The sequence below is a fragment of the Pteropus medius genome, unplaced genomic scaffold (assembly GCF_902729225.1).
Source record: "Pteropus medius unplaced genomic scaffold, Ma_sr-lr_union100, whole genome shotgun sequence".
Lineage (NCBI taxonomy): Eukaryota > Metazoa > Chordata > Mammalia > Chiroptera > Pteropodidae > Pteropus > Pteropus medius.
The window spans coordinates 5,139,533-5,156,178 of record NW_024345601.1 but is presented as its reverse complement, the minus strand read 5'-3'; the positions used below and the strand labels follow the sequence as shown (position 1 = coordinate 5,156,178).

At 38.4% G+C, this 16,646-nt stretch overlaps 1 protein-coding gene across 1 annotated transcript in view; it reads left to right on the top strand.

The window, feature by feature from the left end:
* Positions 1-13,600: 13,600 nt before the first annotated feature.
* PCSK2 (proprotein convertase subtilisin/kexin type 2) overlaps positions 13,601-16,646 on the top strand; it is a 246,318-nt gene continuing 243,272 nt past the window's right edge. The window contains exon 1 of the mRNA XM_039874445.1: positions 13,601-14,090. Within this exon, the coding sequence (XP_039730379.1) occupies positions 13,914-14,090 (177 nt within the window). The 5' untranslated portion in view covers positions 13,601-13,913. The remainder of the gene's footprint in view (positions 14,091-16,646) is intronic.

The window sequence follows — 16,646 nt, the reverse complement described above, 5'->3', positions numbered from 1 at the left end:
TTAATCTAAAAAGTGTGTGCTCTTTTCCCTGGCTACCAGAGAGAAAATAAGGCACAAAATCATGATGAAGAGCATGGATTTGGGGCCAGATTCTTTGGGTTTCAAGTCTGCCTCCCCCACTTAATAGCTTTGTGATCTTAGTCAGAGAAGTAACATAAGCTCTTTGTGCCTTGGTTTTAGCATATGTAAATGGAGACAAGAAAAAATATTTTAAGTATGAAGTGAGTTAACATGTGCAAAATGCCTAGAATAGTGTCTAGGCATTTAAATTGCAATTTCTTTCAGAAACACAAAAATATCCTTTGTTGTATACTCTAATTTGTTCTCATCATATTCTTAAAATTTTTTGACATTTTATTACATACAGTAACAATTTTTTAACCTAGGACAAAATATCGGAAGACATAGAAGAAACTCGGTCTCATATTTATATACAGATATTTGAAGTATTTCCATCCTGTAGTCTTAAGAGTTGTTTTTGCCCTGGCCTCTTATTTTAAAACTGCTTCTCAGAGTTTTCACATTTGCACCTATCTTTATGGTAAATTGTTTTATCATGGTAATGTGCTCAGATCAATCGCCAGAGGCAGTAATGCTAGTATCAATCATGCACAAACGTGTAATAACTAGGAGATAAATGACATTACCCCCTTTCTTCTTTTAGCCTGGTACGGTTTGCTCTTCTGGAGGATGCCTTTATTATAAAATAATTTCTCTTTAGTATAAAATAATTTCTAAGGAAGTCTGAAGGCACATCAGTTAAGCATTAAGAATTCTTTCAGCTTACCTAGTCCTCAGAGGAAGAGGGGATATATGCATCAGCATGGACTCTGCCAGCACCATGGACAGAGCCACCACGAGGCTGCTACAGATGGTTCTGAGTGCTGTCACCCAGCAGAGTCCTGTAATTTTCATCCTACCTCCTTAAACCCTACGCCACACCTAACACATACATATATCCTTTTTAGTGAGTTAGTGTTTCTCTCTCTCTCTCTCTCTCTCTCTCTCTCTCTCTCTTTCAGTTTTTCTCAGTCTCTCTCAACTCTTAGCCCTCAGATGTTAGGATTTCCTGGTTGTTCACAATTTCAATTCTCATTGTTTGGTCCTAGCAACTTTCCCTCAAACTCCTGATTTTCCAAATTTATCCATGCCTTCTAACATAGTTTTCATTAATATTATTCCACTTACTCCAATATATGTCACATTTTTTTGTTTTTATTTGTTTGTTTGTTCTTTCGCTACTGTTTTTACACAGCTGGCTTCCCAGAAAGCTGAGATTTGTTTTGATTATATTCACCACAAGTTCTGTGTTTAAATATGAAATAAATTGAATGTAATTGTATTCTATGTCTTAAAAATATATAGTATATGTCATATTTTACATAGGTAATATGTCAGTAAGGAAACCAGCAAGAAAGAAATGATATATGCAGATGGAATAATTGAAGAGAGTTTATTAAGGGACTGTTTTTGAATGTACAGGAGGATCGAGAAAATCCAATTAATGTAGCCAAGCTCCAAAACACTGGAGCCTGAAAACACAAAGGAAGGAAGTGGCTAGTAGAATCTGGGAAAGGGTTGTAATGGAAAGGACTCCCCAACAGAAGCTGTGGAATTTAAGAAATAATGAAGTCAACATGTGGTAACCCAACAGCAAAGGATCCTGGAAAATAATAACTCTGAGTTGATTCTTTTAGCTCACTCTCCAAAATTTTTAAAATAGTTCTTGCAGTTAGCTGAATTCGATGGGAAACCATAAAGCAGTGAATCTCATTGTTGTGGTTCATTAAAGTCTGTCAAGAGCACAACACACATTAGAGAAGGGAGAGGAGATCTGAATAGGAAAACAGAAATAACCAAACACACGTAATATATATAGTTGAGATCTACATAATAAAACATAACAATGTTGAAAATTACAAGATATTGCAAACTCAGATTGTATTATAGAACCCAATTTATCCATATTCATCATGTTGTAGTTATAACAAGTAGCTGGTCCTCAGGGGTCTCTTGTTCAGATATTCTGTTCACTCTTGAGTATCAAAGTCAATTTTCTTCATGAGATTCCTCGCTCAATCCCACTCACCACTCAATAAATTAAACAAACACGAGTAGATAATTCACCATTAGCTAACACTCTAGAACATATTTGAAATGCCTCAGGCCAATTTAATAAGCAATATGTGAATGATTAACTTCATGTTCTACTCAAACATTTTCCTCAATTTATTCAATGACTTAGATTTAAAATTCTCTTTGATTAAGGTTGAACATATCCCTTAAAATCTGAAAACGGCCACAGTGCTGTGGTTTTTGACAAATCACCTCTGCTAAAAGATGCAAGCTCATGTTCCTTATTTATTCATCTGTTCTTGCCAAAAGAACTTGCCAGCTCCTCCTGGTGCATGTCTCCTGGGAAAGATGAGAGGAGAAATAATAAGGGCACCTTGAAGAAACAATGTAATTAACATAAGCTACTGTGGGCAATGCTGAAAGTTGAGATGATTTTGCCATCTCATGTAGAACTGAGAACAAGAGGCCTCCTTTCTCTGTCAGTGGGGAAAAAACATGAAGACTTATTCTAGCATAAGTATATTTTACAAAGTTTTATTTTTATCACCATTTGAATCCTGGCATTTACATACTGCTACATGGTAAAATGACTAACTGACTTCCCTTCATGAAGAATGAACCCATAATTTGATTTACCACCCCCTTACTCTAGCTGAGTCAACTCATCATTGAGAAGTCACCAAACATGAGTTTGTGATATGTTTATACCCATTGGCTAAGAGCCATCATTGCCTGTTGAGCCCATACAAATGTAATGGTTCTTCTTGACATCCACAAATAATCAGTACATCAAATATCATCCTCTTCCCAACATGTAGAGGATGTATTAGTATAGTATCAGACCATTTATATCTTAGCTTTATTTTAGTCATCACTTTTCAATATAGTTCTACTTTATAAATTATATGTCACACTAATGCATTGTTCATCTTCACTTTAAAAAATGATAATAGAGGAGAAAAAAATGGCATAGATGATAGAGGCTCTGTTCATCCCTCTGGCAACTAAATCAAAGTTGTGATGGAAACAAGGAGCAAGCAGCAAGGAAAAATCACCTGGGACCTAAATGAACAAGCCATACACCTAGGGAGAAATCCAAGAAATCATCCTGCAATGGCAGAAGGTAGAATGGGGCGAGGACGTGGGGCTGCATGGTCTCCAGTGGCTGAGTGAGACCAAGGCTCTGGCAGCAGCAGAAGCCTCTTAAAGGGGCCGTGACCACGAGAGGATTTTCGCAATGATGGACCTGCTCCCTCTGCTAGCTCTGAGCATCAGTGTCTATTAGGCTGCGGGCATGGGGCACCAGGAACTTACAGGGAGACACCGTTGGAGTGAGGGCTAAGGCAAGTGGTATCCATTGTTCCCTGTTGAGCCCTCCCCCTCCGAGTGCACAGACACAGAGCTGCAATAACCGTGAGGTAATCAAACTGGATAACAGAGGTCGCTCTGCCCAGAGGATTCTCTGAAACCCTATCCCCCACCCCCACCCCGCAACTCGCAGCCCCACTCAAGCCACATCCAGTTGTGTCCTCAGCAAGTCCCATGTTCCCTGCTGAGAAGAGCCAAGACTCACACTGGTGGCAGCTGGCCTCGGTTTCTGGTGTGGCCTTTTGAGGCAACTATAAGCACAGCATCTGTGGATTGCTTGTTGAATCTTAACAGGTAGTCCGGAGTGGCAGAGGCTTGGGCTAAATTTGGCCTGCAGCTGAACCTCTCTCAAGACTATGCCACTGATCACCTACTTCACAAATCTATACTAATAAGACTGGAAGTCTTAGGTGCTTTGCATTGTACATAGAAACAGACACAGAAAGACAGCCAAAATGGGAAGACAAAGAAGCAGAAACCATATGAGAGAACAGAACAGAGATCCAGGTATAATGGAGTCAAGTAATCTAACAGATGCAGAGTTCAAAACACTAATTATAAAGATGCTCAATGAACTTTTGGGAAGTGTAGATAAATTCAGTGAGAACTTCAACAAAGAGATAAAAAACACAAAAATGGAAATGGAAATTACGAAAGGGAACCAGTCAGAAATAAAGAATACATTATCTGAGGTGAGAAGTATATTAAATGGAATAAACAAAGGAATAACAAAGTGAATAAAGAAAAGGATCAAATGCCCTATCTAGATGATGAGGAAGCCAAGGACACACAATCAGAATGGCAGGAGATAAGATGCCAAGACTATAAACATAATTTAAGGAGCATATGGGACACTATTAAGGGTCCAAATATCCATCTGATTGGTGTAACTGAAAAAAATCAAGATGTTGAACAGCTGTTTGAAAAAATAATGATGAAAACTTCCCTAACCTAGTGAAAGAAATAGACATAAAATCCCAGGAAGCTCAGAGAATTTTAAAAATCAGGGATCCAAAGAGACCCATACCAAGAAACATCATAATTAAAGTGCCAAAGTTTAAATACAAAGAAAGAATATTAAAAGCAGCAAGAGAGGGAAACTTATAGTTACTTTTAAGGAAAAACTCATAAGACTGGCAGCTGATTTCTCAAAAGAAACTATACAGGACAGAAGGGCTTGGCAAAAAAAATATTCGACAGGATGAAGACTCAGGATCTACAACCAAGAATAATTTATCCAGCAAAGCTAGCATTTAGAGTCAAAGGATGGATAAAGAGCTTCCCAGACAAAAATAAGCTAAAGGAATTTATCAACACCAAGCCAATATTACAGGAAATGTTAGAGGGACTTCTTTAAGAAGAAAAAACATGTATCAAAAACAAGAATAAAGAATAGTAACAACTACATTCCTATCACTACATACCTCAAATAGAAAAGAATTAAGTGTTCCAATCAAAAGATAGAGCGGTTGAATGGAAAGGAAAACAAGACCCCTACACATTGCCTATAAGACACTCACTTCAGATTAAAAGACACACACAGACTAAAAGGAAGGAGATGGAAAAAGATATTGCTTTGATGAACCTAAAAGATATTTAAGTCAGACAGAGAAAGATAAACACTACGTGATTTCACTGATATATGGAATCTAAGGAATAAAAAAGAACAAACTAACAAAAAACAGATTCACAAATATAGTGGACAATTTAATGATAAAAAGAAGGGAGGGAGTTGGGGGGCTGGGAGAATGGGGTGAAGGGTTAAAGAAGTACAAATTAGTAGCTGATGGATGGTCATGGGGATGGAGAGCACGGTATAGGGAATGCAGTTAGCATTAATACGTTGGCTAGGTGGAGGGTCAGGGGAGGGAGTGAGCAATTGGGGGGATCGTTTTATGAACTATATAGATATCTAACCAATGTGGTGTATACTTGAAACTAATTAAAATAAATAAATTTTTAAAAATTATAATACATATATGTCGTTTTTATCCATTTAAAGTTCTTGCCTTATTCTATGTGGAAAAGCCCTCTGGTTTTTTTCATCTAATAAAAACATCTCTATTCTCAGTGCATAAAATTCAGGTCATGTGTCAGTTCCAGGAGAAAGCACAATGCACAAGCCTGGCTAGTAGCTGACTCCAATCCTCTGGACTCTGTATTGGGGAAGAATTGGTCACATGCCACAAGCCAAGAATGAACTGCTATTCCAAGATTTTACAAAAATTACTGGGGGAAAAAAGCTTCCTTTCCTCTGAAGTTAAACCAACAAAAACTATATCAGATGCTAAAAATGAAGATAGAGAAAGCTCTGGATTCAGCATTACCTGAATCCATATCTACTTGTGGACTTTTTAAGGATGTAAAACAAGAAATCTCCTTCTTTGTTTAATTCAGCTAGTGTTCCAGTTCTATTACTTGTAACAGAAAAAAAGGAGAAGGAGGAGAAGGAGTAGGGGACAGAGAGGAAGAGGAGGAGGAGGTGGAGGAGGAGGAGAAAAAGAAGAATTAATACAAGTGGAAAATTACAGTCTAGAATGTGTTTGAAGTCTAAAGTCACATAACTAGATTCTACAACCATTTCTCAACTCTAGGCTTCATATATTTTATTATGGTTTAGTCTGAGCCGATCCATTTTGAGGCCACATTAACCTTATTTCTGTCATCCTCAAACTGAACATTGTCATTCAAGTCATACTCAGGCCCCAGCAATGCTTACTTGACTATTTTGAAAAAATGTCCTAAAGGATACCTACTCTAATTCTAAAGGCCTCTAAAAGAAGAGTAATTTATTCTTCCACACAGAAATAAAATTATTGAAATGGTCTTTCTCAATATTTAGAACATATCCTAGATTCATCATACATATTAATTTAGAAATTAATCCTTTAAAATAGTTCCTGAGACAGTTATTTAAATTGGCTTTTTATCATTAATTGACTTGTAAAAATAGGCTTTTCAATAAAAATGTTTATAGATGCTGAACTTTTCTTGTTATAATTTGTATTAGTATTCAACAAAGCTCTCTCCTCAGTCTCTTACTATGGACAAAGTTAGCCTTGGCTTGTGACTGACTTGCTTTGGCTAATAGAACACTAGTGGACATAGTGCAACAGAGGGCTTAACTGTTGTTCTGGGTTTGGCCTGAGTTTTTGAGTCATAAGAAGAGTACGCCTCAAGTAACCACTGCCACTTCAGTCTGGGCTTCAAAAAAGTACATGCAGAGAAGATCTAAACCAAACTCACAGGCTGGAGCCAAGTTGAGCCAATCTATATCCTGAAGTAAAGCCACTCATCCAAGCCCAGCCTAGATCAGCCAAACCACAGGCAATTACAACATAAGAATAAAACACTCGTTGTAAGTCATTAAGTTTAGTGCGATTTGTTATACAACATATAGTGGCAATGATAGCTATACCTTGGGGGTTTTTTTAGTTGTTTTTTATTTGAATTATAGTTGACACATAATATTATATTAGTTTCGGGTGTACAAGATAGTGATTCAATATTTTTATATATTATGAAATGATCACCTTGATAAGTCTAGTTATCACGCATCCTCATACAAAATTATTACAATATTATTGACTATATTCCCTATGTTGTACATTACATCCCTGTGACTTATTTATTTCATAAATGGAAGTTTGTACCTCTTAATTCTCTTCACTTATTCCATCTATCCGCCTACCCCTCTCCACTCTGGCAACCATCAGTTTGTTCTCTGTACCTATAAATACAGTCAATGATTATAATAATTTTGTTATATTTTATAGAACCACATTTCTGTACTTCACTTACCATTACATAGCGTATGCAGCCAGTAAACCTTAAGAGATACAAGATGCATGAGAGGAATGATTGCTTGATCTAGAATATTATGATTGAAAATTATCTCTAAACAATCTTAGACACAATCAGTCTAAGCAATTAATCCCTACTCCCACTTAACATTGAGGCACAGAGAATGAAGTGATTTACTACAGGTCACATGGCTAAAATGACACACAGCCAGCATTAAACAAAAGAATCTTTACTTCCAGTCTCACAATCTTCCCACAATACCCTCTACCCTCTCTACCCTCTCTTCAGTATTTATAGTCTAATTCATATTCTTTCTCATTATCTCATCTTCTCATATTGGTAATCCTAGTTCTATATTCCCCAGGAATTCCTCTAAGGACTACCCTATAGCAAAATGCAGAACATAAGAAAAGCTAACCATATTGGACATTTGCAAAGGTTTTCACTAACAGAGAAGGGAGGAAATGCCAATTTGTCTATTCTGTGTTATCTGATGTTAAAAAATGTGACTTTTGGCTAAGACTTTCCATTTCACTGAAAGTCTGTATTCTGGAAGTCTGAGTTTAATATGTTAAGCTTTTTTACATCTATGCTAATTTTTTTAGAGAATACACTCTTATTTCCATATTATTTAAGTGTGTTCTATTAAAGGCATTATAAAAATCTCTATAACAAAATGAAATAGACCTCAGAGATTGTTTAAACCAGAAGTCACAAATTTAGATGGCTTTATGAACCAGGTCAGAAATGTAAAACACATGAGTCAGGAGACTAGGTGAGGATTCTGGCAAACTAGGTAGCTCAGGTCCTATTACATTTGGGGGAGGAGAAGGAGGATGGCAACTATTAACTCCAGCTAATTGCCACTATGTTGCCAAATCATCGATCATTCCTAAAGAAACTATATCTTGAAATTTTCTTTTATAAGAAATTATGTATTTTTAAAGGGTGGTGGTTATTTTTTTAACACTGTGATCCAAATAAAATTGATATGAACTTGAGGCCACTAGCAGAAATTGATGCATCATGGAGTGTGTTATTAGCAATTAAGAATACTATGATTGGATCCTATATCAATTATAATCTCTTGATTGAAAAAAATTTTAAAGATAAAATAAATCTATAAAGGCCACAGGTATTGTTTTGAGTAGCTAGTTTTATAAATATGTTTCTAAGGTGTATTTTTGCTTCACTCTCTCTAGTATCAGAAGAAAATAAAATGAATATTGTATGATAAACTTTCATAAAATAGACTATGCTATGTTTCTAAAACCACTAAAGGATCAAATATTTTCAGAAGAAATGGAAAATGGAATATCTGACAGCACAGCCATAAATTTATAGACGTTCTTCCAGGATGTTAAATAACATTACATATCAATTTTTCTATTTGGGCTAGGTCATCCAAAACAATATTAAATAGTGTGTAATTACCCAAAGAATCTAGTTATAAGTAAAGACTTTCCTTGCAACGCCATTTCATTGCAATGCCAGAGTTAGCCTTAAAAACTAGTAAGTACATTTTAATGCTAGAACTTTTATTTTACAAATAATATTTTTATCTTCTTAAAGTCTAGTTTATATTTGCTAACAAGTGATATGCTTTGTTCCCTCTGAATTATTTCTACATTATATTTAGTTTAAGGAGCAAAAAAACCAAAAATAATCTTCTTATTAAAGATAATTTCCATAATCATTCAAAAAGTGAATTGAACATTTACTGTATTTTTTAAAAAGACCATAAAAAGGGAAATAACTCAAGGTAGAGAATTCATGAATAGATAATCACTTTCTATAGACAATAAGCAACGTTCCAATAAGCCCTGAGAAATAGCTAATTACCTTTCCAGGTGAGCAGACATTATTTTGTATTCCTGTAGACTAAAAGGAACCTAAAGATAGTAAATAGTAATGTGTTCCCAATTTTCAAAAGAACATTAAAACGATTCTTAGTCCTCATTGTTTAGCTACCTCAAATTCTACCAAGATAATAAAACCTAAATTAGCACAAAAAAATTAATTTTTGCTATGTCGAAAAATAAGGAAGCAATGAGTAACTTTTGTTTATGAAGAGTTGATTAGTCTGAATAAATCTGACCGCTTATTGATGAAGTTACAAAATGAATAAAATCTAAAGCACTCTAGATTTAATGCTTTGATGATAATAAAACACTTGATAAAGCCCAATGAGTCCTCCACACTATATTAATTTAGGATAGCTTAGATAACAAAAATCAGCTAAGACTTTGCAACTAAAGAAAAAACAGAGATAGGTCATTTAAGGAAAAGGTAAAAGTTGATAAAGGCTATAGGAATGGGAGGCAAGACCAAGTGAATTTCAATGATTTAGAAGAAGTGAGTGCATACCAAGGAACTAATTAAAAATTTCTGAGTCCTTGAATTTTAAAATACAGCAAATGCAAGACTGTAGATAAATATCACAAAAAGAAATAAGATGAGATCTTAGAAAATAAAAATCATCTGGATAAAATAAGAAAAACTTTATCAATGTTGAATTCAAAATTTGGCAGAAACTCATTAAGTGGTAACAATGCTTCAGAAAGCCTGAGTATGGGCTGGAGTGGAGGAGACAGCCAGGGCAGGGTCATTAGAAGGAATCTACTTGAAAGTGTTAGTAACACAGTATGATAGTAGAGAATTGTGACATCTGATGAAATTATTACTGCTGCACTTAAAGTGCTCAGAATGAATGCAAAAGAAATGGCAAAGCCCAAACTGATTTTTAACACAGCTGTATTTTAAATTGTACTTTCTGATGTACATGTTTTATTCTCCTTCAGATTACACCCCATCCAATTGAAAAGAAATCAACAGAACCTAAGATCTTTTCCATAACGGCCCAAAGAATATTCAAAGATTCAGCAGCCTCTCCTAAGGCTGCTTCTAGCTTTCTCCTACTCAGTAATGGGTTTCCCTTGAACTGAAGCTCCCTGGGCCCAAAGTTCTTTCCAGAAGTACATCTGAGTGGGGGGGATCCCAATTATACCTTGGGTGGTTTGGGTTCTTTTAATTACACATAGATCTGTTGATTTACAGTTATGAAGTCATAAAATGGGAATTTCTGGTCTTTGTGGGACAATGATGTCAAAGAGACTCTAGGGGGTATGTGGCATATCTGAACTGAAACCAAATATTCATGTTTTCTCAACAGATACAACATTATCTTAAATAATAAGAACCTAAACATACTGATGGTTTTTATGTCTGGTACTGTCACTCAGTTTGTGTCAGTTATTCTTTCTTCATATCCACAAAATTAGCAAATATGAGACTCTTATGGGGAGGTTATATAAAAATAAATATTTCTTGGCCACCATAAATGTTATAAAAAAATATATGACTGTCCTCAACATTTCTCAAGCTGTTGATACGTTCTACATTATTCTCTGTACTTTGATATCTCTTTGAAATTGTAGGTTTTTGACCTGAAGAATATATAACCCAACAGTATCTTTTACAGATAAGGAGACAGGGCATTTGAGAGATGCAGTGGTTTACCCCATGTGGCACAGTCAGTGACAGCAGAGCCTACAATAGAGATTCTGTCAACAGGATTCCATTTCAGTTCTTGAAACATTCTGCTGCCATTCTCCTGTTCACCTTCTTATTCCAAAGTTACTATTGGCATTTGAGGGAAAAAAAGAGCTTAGAAATAGTTATCTAAAAGAAGCATTGTGTACATGCACATGGATTTGTCTTTGTATTTCAAATAACAATTAATGTATCAATACACTTCCTCCACTTGCTACTACATTGTTATGCATTAGATATTTATCATTTGCATCACAAAAAGAATTCTATTTTCATTTACTATGCTGTTCTGACAATACTATGATGAACTCTATTCTATGTAAACCACTAAAAATGGCTCTTTTTAATCATCCATCTAAGGCTTTATTTAGCTTGTACACAACTTTATGTGGTTTTAATTATTTGAAATGCAGATACGTAAGATCCAACATTTATTAGCATTTTATCTTAGAAATTTATTTATAAAATAAAGTATTGCTCTGTGGTTTCAGAAAAAAATTAATAAATATCTCTGAATAGATGGTAATTTCATGTTCATTTTCAGAGAGATTTAGCTACATTAGCAGTGCTATTTCATGACACCCATAATTTTCTAAATTGACTTATTTGATGCTCTTTAGAATCTATTTTTCTGAAGACTTAGATTTTTATCTCTGTTGCTGCTTTTGAAATGCTCTCCATGATTGTGAATCCATCTAATGTAATTTTCACATTTGGTGTCATTTTTCTCAAATGACAATACAGGGCAAGAAAAACAATTTGAAAGTTCTTCATACCAGCCTAGTATTTTGATTCAAAATATGGATAAAATGTAAGAAAAAGAGAAATAGGAAAATTTGAAGGTCTCTGCATAAGAAAACCTAGTGTTAAAATCAAACAGATGGACTATGAGGGGTAAGCTGTGGAGTAAGATAGGGTAATAAAAAAGAATCTCAGCAGAAATGAGCCTATGAACAGCAAAGAAGTGAGAAAATGAGCAGCTCTCTTTCCTTTTATTAACACTTTTGTGGAAACCTTATCTCTACTTTGGCCCCTCTCATCTTTAGCCTATATCCTAACACCTCACTTTTCAGCACCTCACTTAGCTTTTCTTAAAGTAATTCAAGTACTACTATTACTACTACTACTACTACTACTACTAATAATAATAATAATAATAATAATAATATTAATAATAATAATAATTGCATATAGATTTCTTATACTTTAATTAAAACCTCCAATAATGCCTACATTTTTATTTGGCAATGTTTGAAAGGTCTCTAGGGGAGCCAACTATGTCAGCAAGGAGATCTGCTGTGAAGACAGTGAGTCCCACGGCATTAAATGAGTATTCATTTCTACCAAAATTGTATTTTTTGTAGGTTCTGACTTTACACTAAAATGAAAAGGAGAAAGTCTGTAAAGATAAATAGATAGATGATAGATAGATAGATAGATAGATAGATAGATAGATAGATAGAAAGGTAGAGATATGTGTGTGCAATATGTCAATATTCTCTCTCTCTCCTTTCTCTCTGTCAGAAAGTTCTCTTATCTCTTATCCAAGTAAAGCAGCATTTAGAACTTGGTCATCAAGATCAATGTACATACTCTGTAATTCAACAATATTTGAGTTGCTTTAAAACAATACTCTCTCATGTTGTTGCAGACATCATGTCCTTGCTTTCTCTCTAACAAGAAGAAGTCAGTTGTAAGCAATTAATAGAGTGGGAGTGTACAGTTCTCAACTGGATAACTTAGCTGATCCCCTGACACTCTGCCTGAATTAACCCCTAGTTAAGAATGCTGAAATGGAATCTTGGTCCAGTGCCTGGGATTGGTGGATACACCTTCCCAAATTCACACCCTTGCTGTCCTCGGGCAACCAATATCCCTAAATCTGAGAATGTATTCTAGGTGTATCAGTCCCAGCAGCTGTTTCCTTGAAGGTGGTGTAGGCAGAGCAGCTTAGACTCCTAGAGGAGTCGCATTTAACCACAATTGCTGGTGAGGCAAGCTGGATCTCCTGCTAGGCTTCCCAGCTGCTTAGTTATAGACCTGCCTGGAGCATACATACATACATACAGACAGACAGACAAACAGACATAAATACATACATTCATACATACATACATACAATAGCTCGTTCCTGCACTCTCGCCCCCATGAGTCACCACCCCTAGAAGGCTGCTTTTCCCAACGCTCCCAGTACCAGGAAGGGGAGCAAAGGTGTCATCTCAAAGTGGAGGCAAGAGGAGAGTTAATATTTGCTTTGCTATTCAGAGAAGGGGAGGCAAGTATGCTTTGAGTGAGTGAGTGAGTGAGTGAGTGAGTGAGTGAGTGAGAGAGTGAGTGGATGAGAAGAGGCAGGTTTTTGCAGGGGAAAATTATCAGAAAAGAGGAATAGGCAGAGGTCGGTGCCCCAGCTCCCCTCGGGGCCTCAGAAAGTGGCACACACCGTAATTCCCTCTACAGAGCCTTACAAATTTCCACAAACAATGACATCACTCGGGTGCCGCCGACCAGGTTACTAATGGGGGGATTTTCCTGGGAGCAAGGAGGGCCTGGGTAAGGAGATGGAGGAGCTCTCCGGGGTGCTGACAGGGACGGGGGAGAGGACTCTCAGAGAGAAGCCCCCCCGCTAGCCGAGGCAAACCCGCCAGGCCGGGGGCGGACAGGGGCGGGCCCGGGGTGGCCCAGGGCGGGGTTCGCTGCTTCTCCCATCGTCATTGGCTGCTGGAGGATGCACGTCACCCAGGCTGGTTCTCTCCTCCCGACCCAGTGGAATTAGAGCTAAGGAGGAGCTGAAAATGCAGATTTAGCATCAAGCACAGACATACACTCGCTCTTTCTCTCAGATACACACAGGTCCCCACATTTGCACCTCTGCCAGCGAACTGGGCCGCCTGACTACACGGCTTCCCCGCCAGCCAGATGCTGGAGATCACACACTGATTTGCTGCTTTCTATGCCCCTAGTCTCTTCCTCTACACAAAGATTTCTTTTAAAACAACAAACAAACAACAAAAACTGTATATACATATTTTTTTTTTTATTTGCATCTTTCCTCCGGGTCCCCTGCTCCGCCAGCCTGTGCGCCTCCTAGCACCACTTTCCACTCCCAAAGAAAGATGAAAGGTGGCTGTTTCTCCCGGTGGAAGGCGGCCGCCGGGCTCCTCTTCTGTATCATGGTCTTTGCATCTGCCGAGAGACCAGTCTTCACGAATCATTTTCTTGTGGAGTTGCATAAAGGAGGAGAGGAAGAAGCTCGCCAAGTTGCAGGAGAACACGGCTTTGGAGTCCGAAAGGTAAGCTATCCCTTGCATTTCGCATGTTGTTTCAAAACGGGGACAGCCCTGCGCAATCTCATTGCAGATTTGCAAGTTTTCTCTCTTTCTCATGCGATGCAGACATTATGCCATCGGCTCTTTAACGCGACATTGCCTCCAGTGATCTTTCACGGGTTATGTAATTAAAATGTCCTTCAAATTCTACTAGTAAGGTCATTAAAAATAATTTATTGCTCTTTGACTTGGTAGCGAAAACAGGATAACACATTTCAAACAATGCTGTGCGTCGGGCTGCTGTCCGAGGTACCAAGTTCTCAAGGCTGCCTTGGAATGGAGGGATAAAGTGCTGAACATCTGGGCTTGGCGTTGGCTGTCCTGCCAGAGATATATCCCCTGCTCCCAATCCCGCAGAAAGAGTAATTTCGGACGGACAGGGCTAGAAGCTTAGACATTGTAATTCATCTCTGTGCTCTTTGGACCCCGCGCCAGGAGGATTTCCCTCCCGGTGACTTCGGTCCCCGCTCTCTTACAGGGAAAGCAGACCTGAACTGGTTTTTCTTCCCAAAATCGGGGCTGAACTTCTCGCCTTCGTCCCCGCCCACCACAGCCCACCCCCGGAGCGTACTCCTAGTTAGTGCTCACGTTCTCAACGAACAGCTATAGAAGCTGGAAAGGTAGATTTTAAGGAGAGTTTCCTGCGGAGAAGTCGGGGTGCCTCTCCTGGTTTGTGAGCAGCCGGCTTGGCTTTCCCAAGAGGACGCGGGGATCCCCATCCCAGTAAGTTGTTAGAGTTCTACGGTTTGGTCAGCTGGATGGGGCTGCCAGTCTAGGATGCCTGGGGACTCCTTTGGAGAGTTCAGGGTACCCATCCTGTGAAGGAAAGGAAGAGAAGAGCACTGGGTGACTTACCTGCTCTTTTTGCGAAATATCATGTCAGGAATATCAAGTGTCCTTACGGGACCTGGTGAGTGGTGGGATAGAGTAAGGGTGCAAGGAGAAACCGAGGAGAGCAGAACCTAGAGGACAAAGGGATGTAATTTGGCAACCAGAGGGCCGGCTGGAGGTTTGTGGGATTCCGGGCCCAATCTCCCTCTTGAACCCAGGAAGGAGGCTTGAGATGAAGGGTGGGAGCTCTCTGTCGTTGCTTTTGCTCCTCAAGGGCAGCGCGAACTGGGACTCATATCAGTCCCTCTGTCCCAACTTCCCACGCCTCCCACCTCCCTCCCAGCCGCGGCAAGTGCTCTTTCACATGCTGCGAGCTCTCTCGCCTCGGTAGGGCGTTGGCAGTTGCAATTTCGACCCCAGGTGGCTTTGACAGCGAGTTTGTGAGAGGTCTCGAAAGAGGCGCTGGGTCTGCCAGTGGCGCGCGGGCGGGTCTTGCAGAAGGGAACTTGTTGCTCCAGGGAAGCGTGGGTAGAGCAGGAGAAAGAGGACGCCAGCTGAGGGAGCAGCCCGCTGTTGTTCTGGCCCAGGGCCTGGGGACTATTTTAAGAGTGCCGCCAAACCAATAAGCAAGCAGACCCTCCTTCTTTCCCACCCCACTCCTCAAACTTGGGAAGAGCCAGGACGCAGGCGCCATAAATATAATAGTGATTATTATTAGCTGACAGTTATAGGGAACCTTTATGTGCTGGAGTCCTTACATACATTCTTATTTAATATTCTCAATAATTTTTAGGAAGCTACTATTATTATTAAGCCTATGGTACTGATAAGGAAATTGACTCAATAAAGCCCATGATAAAAACAACCAAAGATTTAAATGCAGATCTTTCAGAGATGAACTCATGCTTTTTACCCTAGTACTTACCAAACCAACCTAAGTGCTCTGCAGGGCATGATGGGCATTGGAGTATGCCAAAGTCGTCAGTTCCAGAGTGTAAAAAGCTACCGTTGATGCACAAGTAGCTGTTACTTTCTCCCCCTACCATGCACCTTTTCATAGTGTAGGCGGATTTTGCTATCTCCTCTTTATTTCTCCTTTTGAAAATATGGCCCTAGGATATGATCTTAGAAACTTAATCAAATCTAGATGTAGCCAAGACTGATAATGGCTTAACTTACTAATTGTCCAAGAAGGTTACTTTTTTTTTTTTTTTTTTTGTATACAGGTAAACAACCTAATGAGAGATTTACAGTTTTGATGATGGAATTTGAGCGTGGAGGTGTTGGGACGATCTCATCATAAATGAGGTTGAATCGTCTCAATACACTTACTTTCAAATCTCAAAGAACTCATACTATAGAGTGAAATCAGATACCTAAGTCTGTTTCTCTCTCATTCTTTCTCGAAGAGGAGCCCACTGGTTTTTAATCATGGCCTCAAACCTTCAATTCCTATCTAGGAGACATGGGCTTCTACCTTGCTACCTCTCTCCTTACCTCTCCATATCTCTCTGAAGTAACATCTCTTACCTGAATGATTTTGCTCCGATACATATTTAAGTAAAAATCAGTCTTTGGCAAAATAGTTCTGTCTGATGAATCTTTGCTTAATGCTACATCTGTCTAGAATAAAACCTCTTTTTTCCCTTGGATCCATGCTCCATCCATCCTTCAAGACTGGGCTCCAAA